This window comes from Euphorbia lathyris, chromosome 2 (genome assembly GCF_963576675.1).
Source record: "Euphorbia lathyris chromosome 2, ddEupLath1.1, whole genome shotgun sequence".
Classification (NCBI taxonomy): Eukaryota; Viridiplantae; Streptophyta; class Magnoliopsida; order Malpighiales; family Euphorbiaceae; genus Euphorbia; species Euphorbia lathyris.
Window position 1 is genome coordinate 96,170,329 of NC_088911.1, and position 26,916 is coordinate 96,197,244.

Consider the following 26,916-nt stretch of genomic DNA (forward strand, 5'->3'; position numbering starts at 1 on the left):
TAGCGCGCCTTTGGAGCACCCTGAAAGAGCGGTACCTCCAACTAAGAGAAAGGTAGAATCAGACGGCAGATGCCGGCAGTTGAAGATAGCATATTTGCACGCTGTGTGGAAACAGAGTCGCTGAACAGGATTCCAGACTTTTCGCAATTTACAACTTGCCTTGACAATTGACCATATAAAGAAAAAGTATTCATAATTGCTCTTAAATTCTTCCTAGTGGCCTTGCAAAAAGAGGACATCATCTGCGTATAAAAGATGGGTAGGAAAAGGCTGCCCCTTGAATAGAGCATAGGATCAATGGAATGATACTGAACTAGATGTATTAGCCAGTGTGGCTTAGAAAATCTTCGGCTAGATCAAATAATGAAGGGTTACGTCCCAATCCTTTTTCAATCTTTGGCCAAAAAATAATGAGAACTCATACAGCCTCATGTTTAATCTCTCCCAAAATGCCCAAAGAAACTTTCTCCTGAATGGTGGTACTTGCTAAGCAAAATTGGTTCATTTTCAATAAATATTCGTAGGATTTCTCAACGCCATTCTGACAAATATTCTCCCAATTATTAACAAGAATCATGACTGAAGAAGTATCAGTATCCATTCAATGTATGAAATATGTTGAGCTTGCCATAAGCAAAATTGGTTCACTTTCAATAAAATTTTCTTATCAAAAAAAAAAAAAAAAAAAATTTCGGATGCTACTCTTGGACAAACATTCTCCCAATAATTAATAAGTGGGAAGATAATACTTATGTAGAGTGAAATAACAAGAATCTGGATGGAAGAGTATTATAGATGATGTATGAAATATGTCCAGTTTGCCATCGTTAGATCCTTAATTTTACCATTATAGTGTTACTGGTAAATCATTTGGCTGGAAACTATGAGGGTATTTTTCTAGGTTTAAAATATTTTTCTTATTGCACCCTCAAAAAAAGAGTAAAAACTCTGATTCAATTGGATTAAAAAAAATTATAACTTTCAACAATGATAAACTAAATTTTCTTTTTCTCAAAAGTTAAAAGGATTGCTTGTCCAATGACCATGAAAAAAAAACATTTAAAAAAGGTTACTATATGATAAGGATCGGGTTTGTGACGATAGTTTTCAATCGTAAATTATTAAAGATATTCTTAAGCTAGATTTGAAGAAGCAGTAAAACCTTCAAATTCACAAGTTAAAACTTGTAGGAATTAAAAATCCCTATTGACGGAAGGATCAACCCTAAATACAATCTCAAAAAGAAATTTGTATTTGATTGATAAAAGATTCCTTACAACTTAGGGAGTGTTTGGTTAGATAAGGCTTTGTTTGATAACTCACTTAATGACTTAAATTAAAATATTAAGCACTTATTTAATTTAAGTGTCGTTTGATAATAATTATTTCTCCACCACTTAAATTAGTAAATTAAGTTTAAAAACACTTATTTTGATAAGTCAAAATATTTAACTTAACATTTTAAGTTAAATTAATATTTTTATAACAATAATATCATTTAATATTTTTAGCACTTGTAAAATTCAACACTTAAAATTCAGTACTTATTTTGCAGTTTTATCAAACAGCACCTTAAACTATGGAATGGGGATGGAAATCAATTATTCCCTTTATTAGTGTTTGATTAAATAATTATAGTTTAGAAATGAGAATCCCATTACCCCAACTATAGAAATAATTGATTCTCTCCTCTCCCCACATCAATCAAATTCCATTTTCATTGTTATTAATTTTTATATAAACCACTATTTTTTTTACCATGAACCCACATTCTCTTACCACTAATTTATAGTTATATTATGTTATAATGTATATATTGATACATATATACTATATAAAAATGTTTCTGTTTCCAAAGTTGTAATGCAATTTCTTTTATTTACAATAATAATAATAAAAAGTATGAGTATAAAACCATTCACTTTATCTTAATTTATTAGTTTTTTCCCATTGTATTGTAACATCTATTTTTAGAATAATTTGATTTTTTTTTTCATATTTCAATATTGTAATTTTAATTATTATTATTCATTAAACTATTTTAAATAAATATTGTATTAATTCCGATTCCGGTCATTAAAGAACCAAGCAACTATAAATGGAATTAAATTATGTTTCCAGATTGAACCAAACATAATAAATGATTCGGAATATCATAAGGCCCAAGGAGAAGGCCCAAAAAGCCATCTCAGCTCCCTATAAATACCTCTAACAAGGAGAAGAGGCATACACTCACTACACTATCGGGTAACCCCATAACTCTTTGAATATTTCCTTTAATAGTCTCCTTGAATATCTAACTGTCTTAATCGTCGGAGTGTTCACAGAGACCGCTCCCCGCACAGAGACGATGACCAAGAGCCGCGAGGATCCTCCAAGGTTGACCGAATCACTGTAGCACATTCCCTAATTATTTGGTGCGGTGAACGTGGAATACGAGTGATTTTTGAAGTATTCAGCAAGATGCAGACACCAACTGAGTTCACACCTGCCGGAGTGCCAAGCGCCGCAGCAACCAGTTCCATGACCGGCGAAGCGCGTCCTGCGCTGTCCACCTCAATTTCTCCCAGGAACCTGGCTCCACTGATGGAGGAAGTGGATCCCGAGAAGGAAGGAGCATACAACACTGCACAACTCCTCAGCGCCATACGGGGTTTTCAGACGACCCAGGCCATTCACACGGCGGCTCAGATGAAGGTCATGGAGCAGCAACAAAACCTGCAGGAGGAGAACGCTAAAATCTGGCAATATCTCAAGGAGGCCGCAACGCCGCAGCAAACATGCACTGTCGCGAGCAGATCAGCGGCCCCGGAGGCGCTCCCTGAGAGACAACCCGAGCCCGCCGCGGCTGCACTAGGTGCAAGAGGCGCGACATCCAGGGGACCAACAACCGTCGACGGTGAGGACCTACTGGAGCAGAAAATCCAGCGATTTATGGACAAGAGGGCGCTCGGGGGAGTGATGGGAGGAAGCGTCACCTCCAGCAAAACTCCGCTAGTGCAGAGGATCATTGAAACGAGGTTCCCTCGTGACTGGAAAGCCCCGCGATTATCCCAATATTCGGGAACCGAGGACCCGAATGATCACGTAGCTTCTTTTGTGAGCACCATCAACCTCTACTCCAAAGACGAGGACATCATGTGCAAGGTTTTCCCCACTACACTTTCCGCGAGTGCGCATGAGTGGTATCGAGGACTGGCTCCCGAGTCCATCGATTCCTTTGACCTATTAAAAGATCTCTTTCTCTCTAGATTCGTCGCAGCAGCAAAGGTAAGGAAGATGAACTCGAACCTCAATGGGCTCAAACAGCGGACAACCGAGCCACTACGCAATTTTCTCTCCAGGTTCCACCACATGGCCTCTCAGGTCAAAGGCCTCAATCTGGAAGTGGCCCACGATGCCCTCGCAAAAGGCACCTCGTGCGAGCCCCTTAAACAAAAGTTCTTCAAGAAGATGCCCTGATCCTTCGAGGAGCTCATAACCATGGCACAGACCTTCGTCCGGTACGACGACTGTGATCGGCCAGCAAGGTACGAAGAATCGGAAAAAGACAAAGCCAGAGGAGACTCGTGGAAAGAAGAGAAAAGCAGGCTGACCGGGGAAGCGCGAGACGGAGGACGGACACGCAGGGAGGCCCCTATACCTTTTCCTGCGCGAGTAGAATAGACGAACTCAGAACGCAGGGGAGACCGGTCCCGAGGAAAGGAGGTGCACTATGTTACCCAGAACTAGGCTCGGCGATACACACACTTGACTCCGCCGGCGGACAAAGGGAAGACCCGCGTCGAGAAGGAATATTGAAAATACCACAAATCCTCCGGACACTCCACGGAGAACTGTTATCAACTACAGAAGGAAATCGAGCGAATCACACAACAAGGTGCCCCGCCAAGACCCATTAGGCAGAGAGAGCAAAGCCCGAAGCAGCGTGACGCTAGCGAGCGGAGGAGGCAAAGCGACGAAGGTTCAACGGGGAAATCCATGTCATAAGAGAGGGAGCGCCGGCGCTATGTCCCCATCTGGAGAGCTCCCGGAAGAGAAAAACAGCTGATCAGACCCTGACACTATAGCCACCACTCCGAACCAGCCACTCAGAGGCCCTCGTGGTCACTATCAACATCGCCAGCTTTAAGGTGCACCGGGTGCTAGTAGACACGGGAAGCTCGGTAAATTTGCTTACCTGGAAAGCGCTCCGTGCTATGAAAAATACTCACACGGCCCTCCGCGCAGGAACCTTTCCCCTGGTTGGATTGTCAGAAATAGAAGTCCCCATAAAGGGAATCATCTCTCTCCCAACGATCCTCGCTGAGGGCGATGAGCAAATAGAAGACACCATCGAATGGGTAGTGGTGGACATCCCCTTAGCCTATAACGCCATCATCGGAAGACCTCTGCTGGCTGGCCTCAAAGCTGTGATTGACATCTCCAACCTATGCCTGACCCTACCATATCGAAGCGGCAAAATCACTATCCATGGAGACCGCATCTTGGCCAAGAAACTGCAATGGGAGGCAACTCAACCTCGGACGGCACTCTATCTTAAGGACGGCATGGTGGATATGAGGGGGTACAATCCCACGCCAATTGAGCCAGTCGACGACTGCCCGGTCGGGGAGAGCAAGACACTGAAGATCGGGACCAAGCTCCAGCCTCTGCTGGCCGATGAAATAAAGGCCGTTCTAGCTGAACATTCGGACGTATTCGCTTGGTGCACCGAAGATATCACAGGCGTTTCACCCGAGCAAGCAACCCATAAGTTGAATATCGACCCTTCTGTCGAGCCTCTAAAGCAGAAGAAGCGGGTGTAAGCAAAGGACAAGCAGGCAGCTGTCAAGGCAGAGATCGATAAGCTTTTTAGCTGTAAAATTTATTCGTGAGGTTCACTATCCGGATTGGCTTTCTAATGTTATACTTGTAAAGAAAGCCAGTGGAAAGTACCGCATGTGTGTAGACTTTACCGATGTTAATAAAGCATGCCCCAAAGATTCTTACCTGCTGCCTAACATAGATTAGCTTCTCGACCAGACAACCGGTCGCAAAATCCTATCGCAGTTTGATGCCATAGCTGGCTTTCAGCAAATACCTCTGGACCCAGCCGATGCTGAGAAGACCTCCTTCATAACGCATGAAGGCACATATTGCTACAACGTAATGCCTTTCGGCTTGAAGAACGCAGGGGCCACATATCAGCGACTGATAGACAAGATGTTTTCTCACCTCATCGGCAAGTCGGTACAAGTATACATCGACGACATGGTCGTCCTGAGCACTGATGAAAGCGACCATCCGCGTGACTTGGCGGAGGTGTTTAAAATTTTCAGGGATTACAACCTCAAACTAAACCCGGAGAAATGTTTCTTCAGAATTCGTAGCGGCAAGTTTCTTGGCTGCGTGGTTTCGGAGAAGGGTATCGCCTAATCCCGCGAAGATCGAGGCAATTTTAGAAATGAAAGCACCACACAATTTACAAGGGGTCCAGAGACTCAACGGAAGGGTCATCGTCTTGGGGCGGTTCATCTCCTGCTCGGCACAGCGTTGCTTGCCTTTTTACAAAGCAATAAAAAAGGAGCATCCTTTTAAATGGTCTACGGACTGTCAGGCGGTATTCAACGCCATCAAGACTTTCCTCGCCACGCCACCCCTACTGTCATTACCGAAGCAGGGTCGGGACATCCAACTGTACTTCACCATCGCTGATGAAACCGTGGCAGTGGTTCTCACTCAAGACGAAGGTACGGAGTGTTGAAACACCTTTCCACATAATTTTGATTTGACAAAATTGTTTAAGTATAAATTAGAATATATATTCTAAACACACTAAGTTTAAATGCTTTGATTTATTCTACTAATGTGTTTGTTCAATGTTGAGTATAAATGTTATAAGTCATAAGGATTGGAAGGCCCAAGCCCAATACAGAAGCCAAGGCCCAAGTCAAACAACTCAGTACACTCGGCCCGCGTATGTCAAGACGTTGCCGTTTTGGACAAAAATGCAACTCAGCAAACGGAAGGATCTAGAAGACCTTCGGGAACAACTTCACAATGAAGATGATGAGTAGTCTCGACAAAGCGTACAAGACAGCAGCTGGCAAAGGAAAACTTCCAGACAAAGTGTTTCCTCTTTTGGCAAAGTTCAGACGACACAGTATGCTGTCCAGTTGACTTTACCATAAAAGGAGAGACAATCTGCTGAGCTGACCGAGGACAGAAGATACACGATTGTGATTGGCCGATAGCTCTATACAAGTCAGGATGACAACGACACATAGCCGTTTCCCTCCAACGGTTATTTCAAAATTCGAAATGACCGATGACCCAGACGTCTCTATAAATAGTGTCATCACAAGCTTCACAATATACAGAACTTTATCAAGCAGTTACGCTGACCAAATCTCTACGAGTTCTGCAAGCAATAAGCAAAGCAAAATTTCTTACACTACATTTCTCATATCTGTGTAAAAGTCTAGAGTGATTGTAAATCGTCTAAAGTGTCTTAGCACATCTTTGTATTAGGACAAAACACTTATCATTTCTAGAGATAGAAAGGAGAGGCTGAGTACTCGGTTTTAAGTACTCAGCGGAGAGATTAGGATTGAGTAGAAGTATAGAGGAAGGTACTCTTGTCATACTCAATTGCTGATATTGTAAAAGGTTTGAGGCTCTACCTTTAAAGAGCTCAGTAGAGTATTTGAAATCTCGGAACGTGTTTCGGGGACAGGACGTAGGCTTAGAAGAAGCCGAACCTGGATAAATCTGCTGAGTGAAGTATTTCTTACCTTAACTCCTTAATTATATTGCTTGCTTTAAATAATCAAAACTGACCAAGTAAAGAGGTCAAGTTGGGTTGTGCGCGTTGAACGTCTGAGCTCAGGAATAGACTCTAAGTGCTATCTCCTGACTCAAGCTAAGAAACTGACCTAATCACCTGTTGACTAAGCCAGTATCTTACTGTTTACTCAGCGCCGTTGTTCAAACCTTTTTCTTTAGAAAAAGAAGTCTGCCTAAATTGAGAAAAAGTTTAAATAGTTCCTAACTCCACCGACTACCTAAGCACTGAAGTAAAAGGGAAAACCATCTTTATCAGCCCTCTGTACATAGGAAATCTCCTCCAGCTCAAAACTGAGGGAGTAAGGCCGAGGAAGTCAGGAGATCAGGACAAAACCAACTACGTCCATACCTTCTGCAAACCTGAGGGTCACTCAGGCGAGATCTCAGCATCTTCAATGGGACAGCACCAGAAGATGGCTCACTACCTGCTGAGCTATTTCATTTACCCAAAGATCAACTGCACTACATCAGCAACCAACTTTGAACAGTGCTTCATATGGCACATGCTGACGTACACCCCCATCAACATGCCCGTTGTCTTAGTTGATGGGTTCCTACGCAGCACGGGTACGCTGAGACTTGGGTCACTCATAACTCGAATTCTTCTTGACCACAAGATTGATCTCAAAGGCGAGGAATCCTTCAGAGGAACTGAGATCACAGCTGCCTCGCTGAGGGCACTTAAATTTGGACAACCCTTGAAGAAGGGAAAAGCTGCTGCTGCTGGTCAAACTGACAAAGCTGAGGAAACTGTTGCTGAGCCAAAGAAAGGGGGAAGAACTAAGGTCCCAGCTTCTCGCAAGAGAAAGTCTGCTGAGACTCCTTCATCGAATGTTGAGTCTCCTGCAAAGAGGCAGAGGTCAGCTGGAAAGTCAGCTGAAAAAAGAACCATGCAAGATGAGCCTGGAACTGAGGAAGCTACTGAGCTCTCTCAGAAGAAGCAGAAGACTTCATCTATGACTCCTCTACAGGCCATACCAACTGATTTCATCGTACCGAGTGATTCTCATTTCACTCAATGCCAGGGTACTGATGCTGAGGAAACTGAGGTCCAGTTAGATGACCACTTCATCTCCCAAGTTGAGGAAGAACTTGATGGAGACAGCACTGCTGAAGAAGAAGCTGAAGCCAGCGTTCAGGATGACGCTGAGGAGTCTGAAGAGTATGACAGCGAAATCGAGATTGAAAATGCTAACACTGGGTTAGAGTGTGGAGCTGTGCAAACTGACACCGAGTTAGCTGTTGGAGTTGAGCAAGATGAGCAAGCTGACCAGACCCATACTGAGCAAAAGGAACCTTCTCCTACTCACTCAGAAGAACCTGCTCATCATACCACTCCACCACATAGAAGGTGAAAGCTGGTTAAGGCCAGTGAGAAAATGGTCAGTGAACCTCCTGTGCAATCACCATCTATTCCTGAACTTGTCCTCTCCAAGACAACAAAGGATCCTTCTACTGTCAAACTGACATTCTTCAAGCGGCAATCCACTTCAACTTCCTCCGCGCCGTTCGAAAAACAAGCCTCCGTTTCTTCTCAACAGGAACATGCCGACCATAACACTTCAACCACGTCAACTAGTCAGGTTGAACCGACCACTGCTCATGCTGTCTCCTCAAGCATGGTGCTGACTCCCCATCTTTCCGCCGTCAGCACAGACAGTGTTCGGGTTATTACTTCTACAACAACTCTCTCTGCTGATCAATCAACAATTCCTCCAACTCAAGTGCAGATTGAGCCAACTCATCCAGTCACTGACCAGGGTACTCCTTTCACTCCACTTTCTTCTGGTCATACTGATGTACATCGGGATGCCACTGAGTCTGGCAAAAAGCTCCTTGACTCAGTGCAAGCACTCATCCACGATATTCAACATTCCGCTTCGCCTGCTGCTGGATCTTCAATTCCTGAGGCAACTCAGCTCTCCCAGGTCACTCTACTTCTCAACGAAGTCAAGGGACTCAAGGATCTGCTGAATGCCGTCCTGTCATTACAAGCCCAGCAAGCTAAGCAGGATTCAATTGCCAAGTTGGCAGAGATACAGCTGTCAACAATTCAACGTCTGAACTCATTCCATCAGTAAGTTCAGAAGTTGTCTGCTGTGAACACTGACTACGCCACTTCCTCAGAACTCAAGATGCTTTTTGCTTAGCTTCATACTGAGCAACTTAAGACAAATGAGCAGATGGTGTCCTATAATCAGTGCTCAGTCGAGCAAATCGGTGAGGCCATCCGGCTACTTAACCTTAACAAGCAAGAGATGGATACTGACGCTTTGAAGCAGAATGAGTTGCTGTCTCTCGCACAACAATCCTTCAACCACATCCGTCATAATAATATCCAGCGTCATCATTATGACTCAGCTCTCTTGAAGACTTTCCACCAAGTCTTTGCTGGCCTCTCTGAAGCTCTCATCTGGCAAGCCAAAGCTCAAGCTTTCAGTGTAAATATGCTCAGTGCTGCTGATCTTCATATACCAGTCGAAGTATCAGCTGATGGAGTTGCCATCTTTGATGGCGTCAATGAAAGTGCTGACAAACTAAAAGAGCTTTCACAAGAACTGACTTGCGCTGTCTTAACCGATGCGTTTAAGCTCCCTTAAGTTGACAAAACGGGGGAGAAAGCGCAAGCTGCTAGAGCTCAGCATGAGCAACGTCAGTACGAGCGAAGTCAGTCACAGGGCAAGAAAAAGAAATAGATAGGCTAGGTCTTAACATTTGTAATCTATGTGTTATTTTCTTTTGCTGTGCAACTGCTGACTTCTTTCAATATATATCATACTTACTTTTCTTATTCAAATACTGAGTTATGATATATGCTATTAAGTACTGAGTTATTATGTATCTTCGTTTATATCAGCTATGTTTAACACTTATAATACTTATTGACTAAATGATATGCTGATAACATGTTTGACATTAACCTATGTACTTGTGAAACATTCTGATAAAAACTCATTGAACAACAAAATACTCAGCGCGCTCTATATGTCTAAAACTTCCGCTTAACACTGAGTAAATAGAATATGTGATATAGCTGACCTATATCTGAAAACTGACCTTAGACCTACTCATTTAAACCCTTAAATGTTTTAAGTAAAACTATGTCAGTAGCTCAACCCTTATGGGGGAGTTTCCTTAATTATACTAGGTCAACTATCATAGGGGAGCTCATACTGAGTTCCTTGCTGAATAGTTTTGCCAACATCAAAATGGGGGAGTTTGTTGAAACACCTTTCCACATAATTTTGATTTGACAAAATTGTTTAAGTATAAATTAAAATACATATTCTAAACACACTAAGTTTAAATGCTTTGATTTATTCTACTAATGTATTTATTCAATGTTGAGTATAAATGTTATAAGTCATAAGGATTGGAAGGCCCAAGCCCAATACAGAAGCCAAGGCCCAAGTCAAACAACTCAGTACACTCGGCCCGCGTATGTCAAGACGTTGCCGTTTTGGACAAAAACGCAACTCAGCAAACGGAAGGATCTAGAAGACCTTCGGGAACAACTTCACAATGAAGCTGCTGAGTAGTCTCGACAAAGCGTACAAGACAGTAGCTGGCAAAGGAAAACTTCCAGACAAAGTGTTTCCTCTTTTGGCAAAGTTCAGACGACACAGTATGCTGTCCAGTTGACTTTGCCATAAAAGGAGAGACCATCTGCTGAGCTGACCGAGGACAGAAGATACACGATTGTGATTGGCCGAGAGCTCTGTACAAGTCAGGATGACAACGACACATAGCCGTTTCCCTCCAACGGTTATTTCGAAATTCGAAATGACCGATGACCCAGACGTCTCTATAAATAGTGTCATCACAAGCTTCACAATATACAGAACTTTATCAAGCAGTTACGCTGACCAAATCTCTACGAGTTCTGCAAGCAAGAAGCAAAGCAAAATTTCTTACACTACATTTCTCATATCTGTGTAAAAGTCTAGAGTGATTGTAAATCGTCTAAAGTGTCTTAGCACATCTTTGTATTAGGACAAAACACTTATCATTTCTAGAGATAGAAAGGAGAGGCTGAGTACTCGGTTTTAAGTACTCAGCGGAGAGATTAGGATTGAGTAGAAGTATAGAGGAAGGTACTCTTGTCATACTCAATTGCTGATATTGTAAAAGGTTTGAGGCTCTACCTTTAAAGAGCTCAGTAGAGTATTTGAAATCTCGGAATGTGTTCCGGGGACAGGACGTAGGCTTAGAAGAAGCCGAACCTGGATAAATCTGCTGAGTGAAGTATTTCTTACCTTAACTCCTTAATTATATTGCTTGCTTTAAATAATCAAAACTGACCAAGTAAAGAGGTCAAGTTGGGTTGTGCGCGTTGAACGTCTGAGCTCATGAATAGACTCTAAGTGCTATCTCCTGACTCAAGCTAAGAAACTGACCTAGTCACCTGTTGACTAAGCCAGTATCTTACTGTTTACTCAGCGCCGCTGTTCAAACCTTTTTCTTTAGAAAAAGAAGTCTGCCTAAATTGAGAAAAAGTTTAAATAGTTCCTAACCCCCCCCCTTGGAACTATACTTGCAACTAAACAAGGGACCAACACGGAGCTCTATCCAATATACTTCTTGAGCAAGGTGCTCAAATGAGCAGAGATCCGGTACTCCAAGAAGGCTCTTTTCGCCATAATACAAGCGTCCGAGCGCCTACGGCCATATTTCCAAGCACATACGGTTGTCGTCAAGACCAATTATTCTCTCAAGAAGGCAGTCCAGAAACCAGAGGTCTCCGATCGCATCACCAACTGGTCGGTCCGACTGTCGCAGTTTGATGTACGCTTTGAGCCCCGCACTACGATCAAAGCTCAAGTGCTATCCGATTTCATTGTCGAATTCACCGGGTCATCAACTGATGACCTCACCCAGATAAAAGCTCACAATAGCGACCTATGGACCATAAGTGTGGACGGATCCTGCGGCCTGGGGCGGGCAGGCGCAGGCATCGCCATTCAGGGACCTAACAACCTCCGCTTACGATACGCCGTCCGACTTGATTTTCCAACCATAAACAATCAAGCGGAGTATGAGGCTCTGATCGCGGCCCTCCGGCTAGCCAAAACAATGGTAACAGGGCACCTGACAATGTACTCAGACTCCAAACTCGTCGTCAGCCACGTCAGTGGCACTTAGAAAGCAAAAGACCCAACAATGTGTTAATACTTGGAGCTCGCCAAGTCCCTGCTCGAGGATCTCAAGAGCAAGGGAGTAACCTTCACCCTTACGCTCGTACTGCGAGAGGAAAATGAAGAGGCAGATGCCATTGCCGCTCTCGCAGCAGGCGAGCAGTCTAGTGACCCGCATACCCTTATAGAAATCGTTGCGGCCCCAGCCATCAGCACGCAATGCTCTTTGCATATCGACACGACAGATGCAGCAGCAAACGATTGGAGAAGTCAGATAATCAGGTACCTAGAAAATGGAACCCCGCCAGAGGACAGGACACAGGCATCCCTCGTGGTTCGGTGATCCTGGCGATACGTAATGCATGACGGCCTCCTTTATCGGAAGTCGTCCGGACACCCTTGGTTTGTATATCCGAGGAGGGAGATCACTGTCTAAAAGAGATACACCAGGGCGTATGCAGCTCGCATCAGGGTGCTCGGTCAATTGCGAAGAAGGCCCGGCTACAAGGACTTTACTGGCAGACCATGGACTCCGATGCGGTGAGACTAGTGCGCAACTACCAGGCATGTCAAGTACACGCAAATACTCATCACGCGTCGGCGGCTCCCCTCAAAAGCATCGTCACACCCTGGCCTTTCGCCGTATAGGGAGTTGATCTGCTCGACCCCTTTCCGATAGCCTTAGCACAGAAGTGCTTCGTGGTAGTAGCAGTCGATCACTTCACAAAATGGATTGAGGCAGAAGCTATCGCCAAGATAACCGCCGACAATGTTATAAGCTTCCTTAAACGAACAATAATATACCGATTCGGAGTCCCTCATTCTTTCATCACAGATAACGGGCGACAGTTTGACTGCAATCAATTCCGCGAATTCTGCACCAAACGGGGCATCAGAGGTCGCTACACCTCAGTTGCGTATCCTCAAAGTAACGGACTCACTGAAGTAAGCAACCGAACGATCCTGCGAGGAATAAAAGCACGCCTTTTTTACAAAGGACAAGCATGGCCCGACCACATCCCAGTGGTATTGTGGTCATATCGCACAACCCCGCACTCCGGCACAGGACGAACTCCTTTCTTCCTAACCTATGGAGCAGAAGCAATGGCACCCTCTGAAGTCATCCTTCGTTCTCCTCGAATAAAGTCACTTTCGAACAGGCTAGCAACAACGCGGAGCTTGCTGAGGCCGGCGAGCGACTGGAGGAAGAGCGCCTTAATGCCCTGCTCCACATCACGGCCCATAAGCAAAGCTTGGCACGATATCACAACAAGCGGGCACGACCCCGCACGTTCCAAGTAGGGGACCTTGTGCTCCGGGATGCGGCCGCTGCTCAATCCCCGCTCGCCAAGGGAAAGCTTGGACAGACATGGGAAGGGCCTTACAAGATCGACACGGTCCTACACAACGGGGTCTACAGAATCGCCTCATTAGATGGAATGGTTTTCGACACTAGTTGGAACATCCAAACATTGAAGAAGTATTATCAATAGCTCATGTAACCTATCAGTAATGAATCAAGTCGAATATTTATAACTCCGAACGTTATTCCAAGGCTCCTCGAGCATCTCGAACGCCTCTTAACAATCGCGTAACCAACTCCATGTTGTTACCGATTGCCCAGAACGCGAGCTACCCGATAGGGTCCTCACTCAATAACGCCGAACGTTATTCCAAGGCCTCTCGAGCATCTCGAACGCCTCTTAACAATCGCGTAACCAACCCCATGTTGTTACCGATTGCCCAGAACGCGAGCTACCCAATAGGGTCCTCGCTCAATAACGTCGAACGTTATTCCAAGGCCTCTCGAGCATCTCGAACGCCTCTTAACAATCGCGTAACCAACCCCATGTTGTTACCGATTGCCCAGAACGCGAGCTACCTGATAGGGTCCTCGCTCAATAACGCCGAACGTTATTCCAAAGCCTCTCGAGCATCTCGAACGCCTCTTAACAATCGCATAACCAACCCCATGCTGTTACCGATTGCCCAGAACGCGAGCTACCCGATAGGGTCCTCGCTCAATAACGCCGAACGTTATTCCAAAGCCTCTCGAGCATCTCGAACGCCTCTTAACAATCGCGTAACCAACCCCATGTTGTTACCGATGGCCCAGAACGCGAGCTACCCGATAGGATCCTCGCTCAATAACGTCGAACATTATTCCAAAGCCTGTCGAGCATCTCGAACGCCTCTTAAAACGCGTGACCAACCCCATGTTGTTTCCGATTACACAAAACGCGAGCTACCCGATATGGTCCTCGCTCAACAAATATGAACTATTAACCAGTATACGTTTTGAAGACAGAAAAAAGCGTCACAAAGTTCATAAAACAAAGGATGATACATCACATCAAAGGCAATCACACCAATACAGGAATTTAAAGCAAATATTCATTCGAGCTGCACATTAACACGATCAGGGTTAGGGATGGCCTCGTCATCCATCAAATCTTGATGCACTGCTCGCCAGTCCACACACTCGTCGGTATTATGTCCGTTCTGCATGTGATATAAGCATGCCTTACCAACGTGGGTCACACGATGATTTGGATTGGCCAGAACAGGTCCAAGGTAACCTTGCCTAGCAAACTCAAGAAACACTATGCTTCGAGGCTTCAAAGGATCGACAAACGTCGGGCCATATGGACGAGACAGTGACGCATGGCGCCCCACTCGTCGATACTCCGTTTCATGAGGAAGATTCATTACCCTTTCCAGCTCGTCGGCTAGAAGCCTCTTAATCCATGAAGGATGAGGATCCAAAACAGGAGCAACTGTCTCATCAGGGTTAAGGTAGCCAATACCGTCTTGCGACCAAACTTTCTTCTCAGTCGAGGAAAACGCAGTTACAGCCACTTCGCAGGAATCCGTCACCGACCCAGTGTAAGGCATAGAACTCTCACTGTCCATAGTTCTTTTTTGAGAGTTAGCACCCCGCCTCATCCACACCGGGGAGGCATATCGAGCTTTCCGTTCCAGATCATGATCCTCATTCGGCGGATAGTACACATAAGGGTGTGGCATCGCCGATATCGCCTTCTGCACTTCAAGCACCTTGGCAGGATCGACAATGAGGGAAGCAGGATAGGTCACAAAACAACAAAGAGTAAATCTCAGCAGAAAGAAGCACCCAAATTAAACACAAAATCGGCTCCCATTTATAGCCCAGGAAGACGAGACATGAAAGACAGTTCAATAAAAGTAGACATCAGATCAATGACAGAAATGTAATGATAGAATTCAAAAAGATCTTCCAAGATCCAAAAAAGTACGATTACATCATTGCAGGAGAGAAAACAAATAAAAGGATAAACTATCTTGGTTTATTTTTTCTTCTTAAAACGCCCGCAAAACTCAACGGCTTTGGCCTGGGCCTCCTTATCGAAGACGTCCGGCGAGAATATCACCTCGGGAGGAATCGCATATCCAGCAGCATGAGCAGCAGCAATCAGCATCATCCGGTCCATTTTGACCAGCTTCTCTTCGCGCTGCCTGGCAAAGGCGCGCAGATCAGCCGCCTCTTTCCACGCCAACTCAAGTTCTCGACGGAGTCTCTCGTTCTCCGTTTGAGCACCCAGCTTCTCCTCGGCTAACGTAGCAAGCTGTCGGGTCTTATCCGCCAAATTCTCTTTAAGGCGACGAGTCCAGAGCACGGTCAACCTCAACAACAACTTGCGGCGGCGCAGCTCTTCGGCATCGCGCGACAGCCCCTGCCGCAGCTCGACATTATTCTTCTTCTCCTTTGCCGTCTCTAGCTCGGCCACAGCACCTCGCAGACCCTGCTCCATCTCCCGGAACACTTTTTCATCATTTACGCACATATCAAATACCATGTTAGCATTCGCGGTGGCCTGCAAAACAAAACAACACAGTGGGACTCTGATTTTTCACTAATAAACCGACATATTAAGAACTTACCACACCAAGCGCCGATAAAGTCTTTATCCCCAGATTCATCTTCGAAACCCCGTCCAACCGAAATACCTCCCTTGGCACCCGAGCAACACGGGCCATCGCCCGTGGTAAGTCCGATGTCATCATATCGGCATGCAACGACAAGCCCATCACGTATTCGCGAAACTTGGCCAGCTTTACATCCATCCTCTTCACCATCTCCAGATGATCGCCCACCCTGTCGACCAGGTCTGCCATCAATTCGGCCTCCTCCTCGGCACGTGTCCGCTTTGAACTCTCGCTAGCACCGCCAGCACCGTCGGGAGCAGACAAATCTTCCTTTTCACTCCCCATTACGGCTTTCCCCTTGTTCATTTTTCGTTTTCGAGATGCCGCAGCCTCAATCTGACCCTCATCCGCCACGCTATCGTCGAGCACGACCTCGCGTTGCTCTCCCGCCTTGACCAGCTTGTTCTCTTCCACAGGAAGCCCCTCGGGGACCTCTACAGCCATATCAACGTCGTCAGCTGCGGAGAGTACACCACCCATACTTTGAATCACCTGATTCGCATCCTCGAGAGATGAGAATGAAGCCAGGGAAGCTGAGGCACCAACAAAAGCTTCCTCAGTATTTTCGATACCAACACCGAACTCATCTGGATCGAAATCCATGCTAACCCGAGGATTCCCAGCACCTGCAAATACAGGAAAACGATCAAGGACTTAACACAATTTCAAACGAAGAACAAAAATCACATTCATAACTAGACCCCTCACACTCCTCACCTACTACAGCAATATTCACAGTTATAGCCTCCAGTTCAGCAAGCTCGCCGGCTGAAAAGTTGTACCCTCTCTTCCACTTCTCAAAGTCCGACGCCACCCATCCCCGCAGCTGAGCCATCCGCCACTGATTCCAAATATAATATCCAGAAGCAAGAAAGTGCCCGATGAGTTCGTCCACATCCTACTTCTGATCTTTTCCCGCCGGCAATTTCTTCAAGTATTTCACCAACTGAATCTCTGATTCCAACATCTCCCACGGCCTCAACCATCGACCAGAATCCATAGGGTCACCATTCCATACCACTCGAAATGGGAAATCCCCGTCCAGTTTTCGAACAAGCAAGAACCGATGCCTAAACTCGTTGACTTTGTCTCTGAGCCCCCCGATGACTTTAAATTTTTTGTGGGAGAAGGTAACATGTTGTGATCTCGGTCCTTTATTCGGCCGGAAGAACTGGCGGAATACAAGACCAATCGCTCGAAATCCCGCGGACCGACACAACGAGTAAAAAGCGACCATCATCTGCCATCCATTCGGGTGAATCTGACCAGGACAAAGGTCATATTCCTTCAAGACCTCCACAAAGAAAGGAAGAAGGGGGAGCCACATTCCCGATTCAAACTGCTCCCCGTACACCATCAGTTCAATAGCCCCACCAGCATGATGAGCGCGATCATCCTTATCCAAAGCAACCAGTTCGTACGGCTGACCTATCTGATACACCGCAGAGATCGAGGCCAAGTCTGCGGATACAATTATACTATGGGCGTCCTCAACAGCAAACGACTCAAGTCTCCTCGGACGCTCCGATCGCTCGAAACGCCTGCCATCGGTCCCCGTGGCACCCGCCTGCCTCGTCCATAACTTGGACCTCATATCTTCATACAATGTACCCAAGTGGCATGTTGGCGTTATTAAATTGTCCGACACAACTACCACAACCTCAAGAACACCAAGGCGTACACCACCAACAGGTCTCTCCGTACTTGGGACAGCCCTAACAACAACCACTTTCTTCTTCTTCGCCTTTACAGCAGGGGAACTACTTTCCCCTTCTGATTCAGTCCACCTCTTCCGCTTCGTCGAACGGGTTCGCGACGCGTCACGAAGCGTAAAGTCACCCGGAGTAATAGGCGGCAAACGTCTGAAGGCTCCCCGGGAAGAACCCTCTGACATACTCCCTCTCCCCAAAGAAAATAGAAAAGCAAAAAAAGCAGAAATAGCAAGGTGTAGCTGACCTTCGAGAAAAGCAAAACAAGATACGGCTAGAACGAGCTCCACCAAACGGCACGAGAAGCACTAAGCTACCGGACACCTCAAAATTACGAACGGACGAACTCCACAGTACGGCAAACCAACTTTCGCAAAGATGAAGTTCCAGGTGCAAGAGAAGTCACCAAGAAAAATCGCAAACAAGGGAGAAGAAGACATCAATTCTCCAATATTTATAATAAGGCGTAAAGTAAAGAAGCCGGCAAAGCACTTTTTCCAATACGTCTAGCGGCGCGTGCAGAAGACAATAAATGTTGCATTTAATGCTACAACAGTAGCCCCTAATGCAACAGGCGCGGAAGTTAAGGTGCCTCTTCAGATTCAAAGCGGTCAGCTGTCCGATGCTCCCATTTCGCTAAATCGATCACATTGATTTAGGGCACTCGCTTCGCCAATCGCATGGAATACTCGCCATACCTGTTCGCGGGGGGGGGGGGGGGGGGGGGGGAGGGACTACTTGATTCGGAATATCATAAGGCCCAAGGCAGGGCCCAAGGGCCCAAGGAGAAAGGCCCAAAAAACCATCCCAGCTCCCTATAAATACCCCTAACAAGGAGAAGAGGCATACACTCACTACACTATCGGGTAACCCCATAACTCTTCGAATATTTCCTTTAATAGTCTCCTTGAATATCTAACTGTCTTGATCGTCGGAGTGTTCACAGGGACCGCTCCCCGCACAGAGACGATAACCAAGAGCCGCGTGGATCCTCCAAGGTTGACCGAATCACTGTAGCACATTCCCTAATTAATAAATAATACTCGTTCCTATTATGATTCCGCTACATTCCGTTTCCGATTCTGAAATTTAAACCAAACACCCCCTTAGTAAAATGGGTTTAAATACCCAGCAAACTCTAAATAAGAAAATACAATAATAAACTAGCTTAAAAATGGGAGAAGAGTTCAAAATGAGAGAAGGGTAAAGGGGTGACAGACTTGGTAAAAGTTGTAAATAATGACTAACAAACCTGTAATTATGAGGAAGATGGAGAATGAGCAAAACTGATTCGCAAGGACCCTTAAAAAAAGTCCACATAGCTTGTGCGCGCGGGAATAGCCACATGGAGTGTGAGCTTTTAATTTTGAAATGACCTGGTGACGTTGAAAGTCCACACAAGTGTGAATATCCAAACCGCGTGTCAATTAAAAATAAAGAGACTGTTAAAATTACAAGACCAGTTGAGTAATTGGGTTTTAGTGGCAGTCAAAATCGCTAATTCCTCTTTTATTCTTATTTCAAATTCCAATAGTAACATTAGCCTTATCTTGCTCTCAACCTCACCAGATTTCATGTCGCCTTCATCACCACCGTTCTTTTCATCAACGACTCAAGATATCGACAACATATTAACCATTGTAACAAACTGTACATTTGTGGTACCATTGAGTTTTCCTTTTTTGTCTGAAGTTCTTTTCTTTTCCTCCAAACAATTCTCAAAGATCGTAGTGCTATAAATGATTGTAATCTTTCCTTAAACATTCAAAATGAGAATTTTCATTTCATTCAATATAGATTCCAATCATTACCTCATCAATTTTATGACAGAAACTCTCCTTTGGATCCACACGACGTATGGGCTCTGTTTCCACACGTTTTAGCTATCTCTTCTCATTGGTGTGTCGTCCCTTTGGCTCACCTTGTCCCACTACCCGTTTCCACAAATTTGATCGACTTGATGCTCTCATCACTATAATCTAAAAGGAGGCCAAATTTAAAATAATGAAATACTTCTAGAAAGTATAATCCTGATAAAAATTAGGGATGAAAATATACAAATATATGATTGGTTTTGGGTATCAAGCACAAGAGCAAAAGAATCATATGTCCTTGCCAGACAGGCTCACTCTTCCCCCCTTCGGAGTTTCTGTTCTTCCGAGTCCTATTTAAGGTAAGCTGTGCTCATTTAGGAGATAACCTAGGAATCAGTTTTCCTAGGATGATCAATTAGCCCTTCAAGTTTGTTTAAAGTAACATGACTGATCCTTAAATTCTACTTTGGCAGAGTAAGTTGAGATTTGGACAAATTGAAATGCACATTAAGCAAGTCCAAAGAGTCAATTGGTCACTTTAAACAAGTTCAAAGAGCTAATAGGTCAATTTAAGCAAGTTTAAAGAGTTAATCGATGGTTTTGAAAGCTTGGGAAGACTATAGGTTTTAATGGAAAACTTGGAGGGGCTCAGCTCAGTATGTATTAGGCCGAAATACTATTTGCAGCATTTTGTAAGAATGATAAATTACAATTGTAAGAGCGAGTTCTCTATTACCGTACACTGGAATTACAGAGGCTGGCTGGCCAGAATGTACACAAGTTGATTCACTATTTGAAATAGAGCTGCACAAGCTTCTTCAGAGTCTCAAACACACTTGTAAAGGGATCAAATTGAATAGCAGCCCCCAGTTTTAGGTCAGGGAATTCGTTGGTTAGAGCTTGTTGCATCCCAGACATAGACATCATTGCAGCTAACTGGCTATTTGACATTACTTCACAATCTTGTGGGGTGTCCTTGATTTTGCTAGGATCATACCCAAAGTTTGCCAGATAATTCTTATATTTCTCAATGAACTCAGGTCCAGGGTTAGGCTTCCTTGAATAAATCTGAAATATTTGTGCCAAAACTGGTGAGATTAGATGCACAGTTGATTGCATTATCAAGTTTCATCCACTTCATTAACTCCAGTTATCATAACATTATGCAAGCATATTCTAAAAATATACCTGAATAAAACTTTTATCTTTGGAACCAGAGACAAGGGAGAAGTTGTCGTAGTCGGTGGCGATCACATCATAAGGCTCCTTGGGGATAAATGGTAATGTTGGAAACCGAAGGTAACACTTTTCTTTGATCATTTCTAGCTTTTCTTGGTCGGTCTCTTTCTTCTCCAAATCTTCCTCGGACAAGCATTGAACCTTTCCCCTAATTCCAGTAATATATCCATCCGGGCCTCCATGAATGCAAAAGGTGTCGACCTGAATAGCTGATCCCTGCATATCATATGTATACACGCCCTGCACATTGTGCAAATTATGAAATGTTACATGTGGAATTCAGAGCATAAAGTTTCCAGTGAGATAAACTGTAGTAAAATGAACATGAGAAACGGTCAATATATGTTTCATATTGCACCAAAACTGCAGGTTTTCATTTCTTATCAGCAAGTGAAGCAGTTCAAAATGATGAAAATCATCATTCCAGTCATTTACCTGGGTACAATGGCAGTCTTCTTGACCTTGCCCAGCAAATCCACGTTTAAGAGAAGCTACTTCAAACCACCTTCCAGAATATCTAACTGGATCAAAATTCTTGGCTGTCATACCTCTCATCATCATCAGCTTTCCACCTTTTCCATCAGAACTATCATCAAGTGGAAGAGTAACATTATCTGCTGCACTTGCAAGTTGACAGACATCGCGGGAATAAGATGATACATCTATTGCACTAACCTGCCAAGAAAATTAAGGTTTTAGTCAGCCGAGAACTCATGTTGCTGATCAAAATATAATATGCATAATATCTTGAAAACAAGTTTGGACTAATAACATTTTAACTTTTGGATGAGATCTCATATAAAAGTTTAAGCCAAATCAACTCTCTCTCAAATTTCTAATAGCCCAAAACACGAATTTACAGACTTCTGAGCTTTTGTGGTAAAGTAGAATAATCACATTGATGATAAAATCTACATTACAGCTTGGTTGATGCCTGCGGATCGATATTTTGCCTATAACTTATACTAGTCTATATATGTTCTGCATATGGAACACTCCATCAGCATAATCTGTCCCAACAGCATGGATTTATAGATCTCCTGATAATTTCTGATATTGATTAATGATTAAAAAATGAAATTTAACAGCATTGTGTACTAGAAGAATAATAACCAACTAACCTGATTTGTTTGGGACAGACATAGTAGTGAAGCTGCAAATCCAGATAGCACGCGTCTGACCAGAATGTTATTTGAGGTAGGATTCTCAAGTGAACATTTTAAGACCATTTTGCCAGGTACACACCTGTAACAGAAATTGACAAAAAAAAAAGAAGAAATCAGAATTACATATAAACCAAAACCGATAAATGAATCATAATTAGGAATTACATGCTTCTGAAACAGTAAAAGGATGATGTATGTTAGGAATTGGATCGGTTTGACTATAATAAGATTGATATGTGAAACAAGAAATTAGACATGCAATCACAATAACAAGAGATTGACGTGGTTCGGCTAATTTTGCCTACATCCATGGACAAGGAAGAGCATATAATTTATTAGTAATCGGCAAAATGGTACAACAAACCTCTCAGTTTTTAATCTATTAAAACTGAAACCGGTCCATTAATATCCATCCGTATCAACTGTTAAATGATACTTCCATTCAGGTTTTTCAGTGAGCGATTTTTATCCATTTTTTTCAATGGTTAACCGTAATTTTTTACACAAATATGTTAAGCTCGATTAGTCGTAATTACACAAGTTCTATGATACCACCGCTGTTAGCCTTTTGTTGACAGATGCAAATTGCACAAGTTCTGTGATACCACCATAGTTTAGTCAATGTACTATGAACAGTGGCCAGATTTACTTCGTAACTTTTAGGAAATTTGTTGCAGAAAGATGATATTTGGCAAGTTAATATAGCAAAGGTTTCGTGAACAATCTGGAATTTAGCTGCTGAACGAAATATCATTATGCTTTCTAGATATTCACATTTCTTTTCAGATCCAAACTAGAGGACATTCAGAGGTCATCATCCTATATTTGAATGATCCAATTGCAATATCCAATTAAATTCCCTTGAGAAGTGCGATATCAAAAATTGTGTAATTATGATTAGAGTTGAGGATATTAGTACGCCCAACAGAACAAGTCGCGAGCGAAGATTAGTAGCTTAATTCACAGATATGAGCACTACAATGAGATCTATAGAACAAAGTAGCCTAATTAGAACCTGCAATTGATTACTTGATTGTGTGAATAGAGCTAACGAGATGAATTAATTTCACTGCAGCCGGACAAGCATAAACGGAACTAAACCGAAGCGCATGATTCGTGAAAAATTGGTAAAGTGATGTTCATAAAAGAGAAATCGAGCTGAAAAAAATCAATAGCATTTACCATTACAAGTAAAATATGGAGATTTTGGTACCTGGAAGTGCATATCATCAGAGGATAAGAGGAGCAACTATGGAGCAGTGATGGAGAGGTCTGGTGATTGATTAAGTTAGTAGCATTTACCATTTTTTTTTTTTTTCTTCACTCTCTCTTCAGCTCCTTCTCTCTCTCTGCGCCTGTGATTCTTCTGAGCACTCACTATCAGTATCAGTCATGAGGACCAAGGGATTCACCACTTTCATAATAAAATCAATACAAGCAAACTACGACACCGTTTCATTTCTCAGAAGATGTTCAATCCATGTCGGCAAAATAACGTTTTGACTTATATACTTTTAGTCCATATACTTGTCACAAAAGTCAACTGTGCCCTGGTGGATTTTGAATTTTTTTTATTAACCCTGAGATACCTACTAGTTTTATCAATAAAAAAGGTAAATAATTATAAGTTTTGTGTGTTTTTATCTAATTCATTACTTAGTCCTTATGTTTTTAAAAATAATTATATAGTTTTTCATTTTTTATTTTTGTTAACTCATTAGTCCTTATACTTGGGTCAATAGTCAAATTATACTAAATAAATTTTAAAATACCAAAATTACTCTATACTTTATGTTTTAATAATAAAACATCTATTTTTTTTATTTTTCTCTTTTTTCTTACATAATTACAATCTCTTCATTATAAACTCCAATATAAAGTAATTGATGTATTAATTTTTATACAATTATAGAACTTTAATTTAATAACGTAAAATCTATTGATTAAAAAAATAAATGAAAAATATTTCAAAAATTATTAAAAAATAAGTAAGACTATCATTGTAAAAAGGTTTTACAATTCTAATAAATTTTACGAATGAAGAAAAAATATATATAATTTTTAAAAAATTATAAAAAATTAATAATAATATTTAATGTTAGTTTAAGGATATTATATCAAAAAAATAATTACAATTTAAGAAAATTAATAATATATTTTTTCAAGTATATTAATTTCGGTGTATATGTAGTTCAAAAACTTTATTAAAACTAATTAGATTAAATTTGAAACTAAAAGATTAATTTTTTAATGTATATAACTAGGGGCAATTTTGGACTTTCATTTACAAAAACAGATGGAATGACTAAAGAATTGATTACGATAAAACTTAATGACCTTATAATAACATGATGGATTTACTAGCATATTAAGTAAAAACGTAAGGATCTTATAATTATTTACCCTAAAAAAAATAATTCATTGACTTTCTAAACTTGTTTAAAGCGTATTCATTTCAACTTTTTAAAAAGAAAGTATTATTCCGTAATATGGATTTTAAGAGTTAATATACAATTGTTTAAAATTCGGAAATAAATTAAAAAAATTTGAAGTATAAAAGTTCGTATGGATATATAGCCCAACATTTTTAACTCTAAACTTATATGATATTCCTATTTCATTTGGGTAAATTACACCCATGGCCACTGAACTTTACCTATTTTCACATTATGGCTACTGAACTTCATTTCTTCCCGGTATGGCCACTCAACTTTACACTTTTTAACACCGGTGGTCACTTAACGCCTTAAAACGACCGTTGACGGCTAAAAATAAAATATTTAAAGCATTAATGATATTCTAAGGAACTTTAATTCTTGAAAATTTTTGTTTTGAGGTCATTTGAGTGTTGTTTGGTTAGGAGAGAGAAAGTGAATTTTTAGAGAGAGAAAGCTCCAAAAAATATGATTTTCGAAAATAAAAAATGTGGTTTTATGGTAAATGATGTTCTGAACAACTTTAATTCTTGAATATTTTCATTTTGATTTCGTTAACGATTGTTAACGGTCATTTTGCGAGGTTAGTTAAAATTGAGTGGCCACCGGTGTTAAAAAGTGTAAAGTTGAGTGGCCATACCGGGAAAAAATGAAGTTCAGTAGCCATAATGTGAAAATGAGTAAAGTTCAGTGGCTATGGGTGTAATTTACCCTATTTCATTTATTGAGTGCTATTTAGGTTTTAATGGTATGAAAGTGTTTTCAAGAATTAGTAAAGTAAAGGCTTGTTTATTGATGTTGTTTAATGTTACCGTTTGTTTTTATGTTTTTCATATATAAAAACTAACCAAACACTTACCATTCTTATTTTCAATACGAGCAAGAATAACAAACATTCTTTAAATAATTGTACCTATGCCAACTTATCAGTTGCATTTGCATAATCATCTGCCTTAATATAAAAATCTTTTCTTTAACTAGTTGTTGTTTCACTTGTCTATTTTGCTTCAACCTAATGGCAGTTAAAAGGTTTAAAGTGTTATTTAGTCCATGAATTATTTAATCTCTTACTTATTATTTGTCACATTTGGCCTCTAAACTATCCGAATTGATAAAATTTGACAACACTATTATCTCTCTAATATGTGGTGATATTTAAAAACATAGACTTATACATGACACGTCTTAAAGTTTATTTGCTACATATATTCCCTTATATGAAAATAATTAATTAGAATAAAAAGGAAAAATAAATAAAAACAAATTTTTAAACTAAAATTTATCCAGTCTAAATGTCAAAATATCGTCGCATATCAATAGGATAACAATTATCTTAGTCTAAATTAAAATTAGATAAAATTGCACCAATTGAAATAAGTAGTCATCAAATGATAAAATTCCAGACAGGACCAAGCAAAACCATAGTTTAAGCCTATTTAAAACTTCAATTTGCAAATTCTGAAGGCTTGAAGTTGAAGTTTCATTTATCGCAAGACTATCATTACCTTAGTCATAAGGTTACGAATACAATTATTTTACCAAATATAAAAGCTAAGTGCCGTAACAATAATCTTTTATTACGAAAATTTCTATTTGAGATAATATACCTCATTTAAAAAAAATACCTACTATTTATTACTCATGTTTAGCTAGACACCTTATATTTACTTATATTTATTTTTCATGGTTGAAAAGTAGTGGGAGTCTCTATTTTTTTAAATAAAAACAGCTTTTTCATAACATCAACGGTAAACATCAGTTAAACTAAACAATCTTTTTATTGAAGAATGATTCAAAGTCTTAGTTGATTTCAGTTATCTGTAATGTTGTAGTGGGTCTGTTGGTCTTAGTGGTTAAAGTAGTGGGTCTGTTTTTTTATGTATTTTTTAATTAATCAGTTTTCATGTGTTAGTAGAGTCTTTTAGTGGGTGGTTTAATTTCAATCAGTTACGTTTTATAAGCCTATATATATAGGCATGTTTTTCTGCAGTTTCTCAATTGGTATAGAACTGATTCAGTTTCTTGGTCTCTATTTTCTTTTATCTCTGTTATTTTCCCAACAAATTTGGTACCAGAGTCGAGGTTCGAGTTGAGTGTAAACACGTGAGTTGAGTTGAGTGAAACACAGAGAGAAATACAGATGGGCAACAATGGCAATCCAATGAGTGGATCACAACCACTCATTCCCATCTTCAAAGGAGAAGGTTATAAATTCTGGAGTATTCGTATGAAAACTCTACTCAGATCTCAAGATCTTTGGAACTTTGTAGAACACGGGTACACAGAATTTGACGATGAAAACAAGCAGTGAGAGACCAAGAAGAAAGATTCCAAGGCGTTGGTAATCATTCAACAGGCAGTTCATGACAGTGTCTTCTCACGAATTGCATCAGCAACGACATCGAAGCAAGCTTGGTCCATTTTGCAGAAGGAATTTCAAGGAGATTCAAAAGTTCTTGTGGTGAAATTGCAATCACTTAGGCGTGATTTTGAAACCTTGATGATGAAGAATGGAGAATCAATTGCTGATTTTCTGTCAAAAACAATGGAAATAATCAGCCAAATGCGATCCTATAGAGAGAAAATTACTGACCAGGCCATCGTTGAGAAAGTACTTCGAAGCT

General features: G+C 41.7%; 2 protein-coding genes across 6 annotated transcripts; both read right to left on the bottom strand.

Annotated features, from left to right (window-relative positions):
* Positions 1-15,256: 15,256 nt before the first annotated feature.
* Positions 15,257-16,764, bottom strand: LOC136217272 (uncharacterized). The gene is made up of 3 exons (XM_066003867.1): positions 16,647-16,764; positions 15,885-16,555; positions 15,257-15,817 (listed from the first exon to the last, which is right to left on the bottom strand). Exons 1-3 carry the CDS (start codon positions 16,762-16,764, stop codon positions 15,290-15,292), a joined length of 1,317 nt encoding a protein of 438 aa, XP_065859939.1. The 3' UTR covers positions 15,257-15,289.
* Positions 16,765-19,382: 2,618 nt separating this feature from the next.
* Positions 19,383-23,253, bottom strand: LOC136219039 (chloroplastic lipocalin). Of its 5 annotated transcripts, none has more exons than XR_010684030.1 (6): positions 23,071-23,253; positions 21,813-21,936; positions 21,127-21,366; positions 20,641-20,931; positions 20,189-20,520; positions 19,383-19,610 (listed from the first exon to the last, which is right to left on the bottom strand). XR_010684030.1 is itself a non-coding variant. In XM_066006256.1 (6 exons), exons 1-5 carry the CDS (start codon positions 23,160-23,162, stop codon positions 20,242-20,244), a joined length of 1,026 nt encoding a protein of 341 aa, XP_065862328.1. In that variant the 5' UTR covers positions 23,163-23,253; the 3' UTR covers positions 19,383-19,617; positions 20,194-20,241. The 5 variants fall into 5 exon arrangements, 3 of the variants coding, with proteins under 3 accessions (XP_065862328.1, XP_065862329.1, XP_065862327.1); XR_010684029.1 differs by having other exon boundaries at positions 19,383-19,617; XM_066006256.1 differs by having other exon boundaries at positions 19,383-19,617; positions 20,194-20,520.
* Between the last annotated feature and the right edge of the window lie 3,663 nt (positions 23,254-26,916).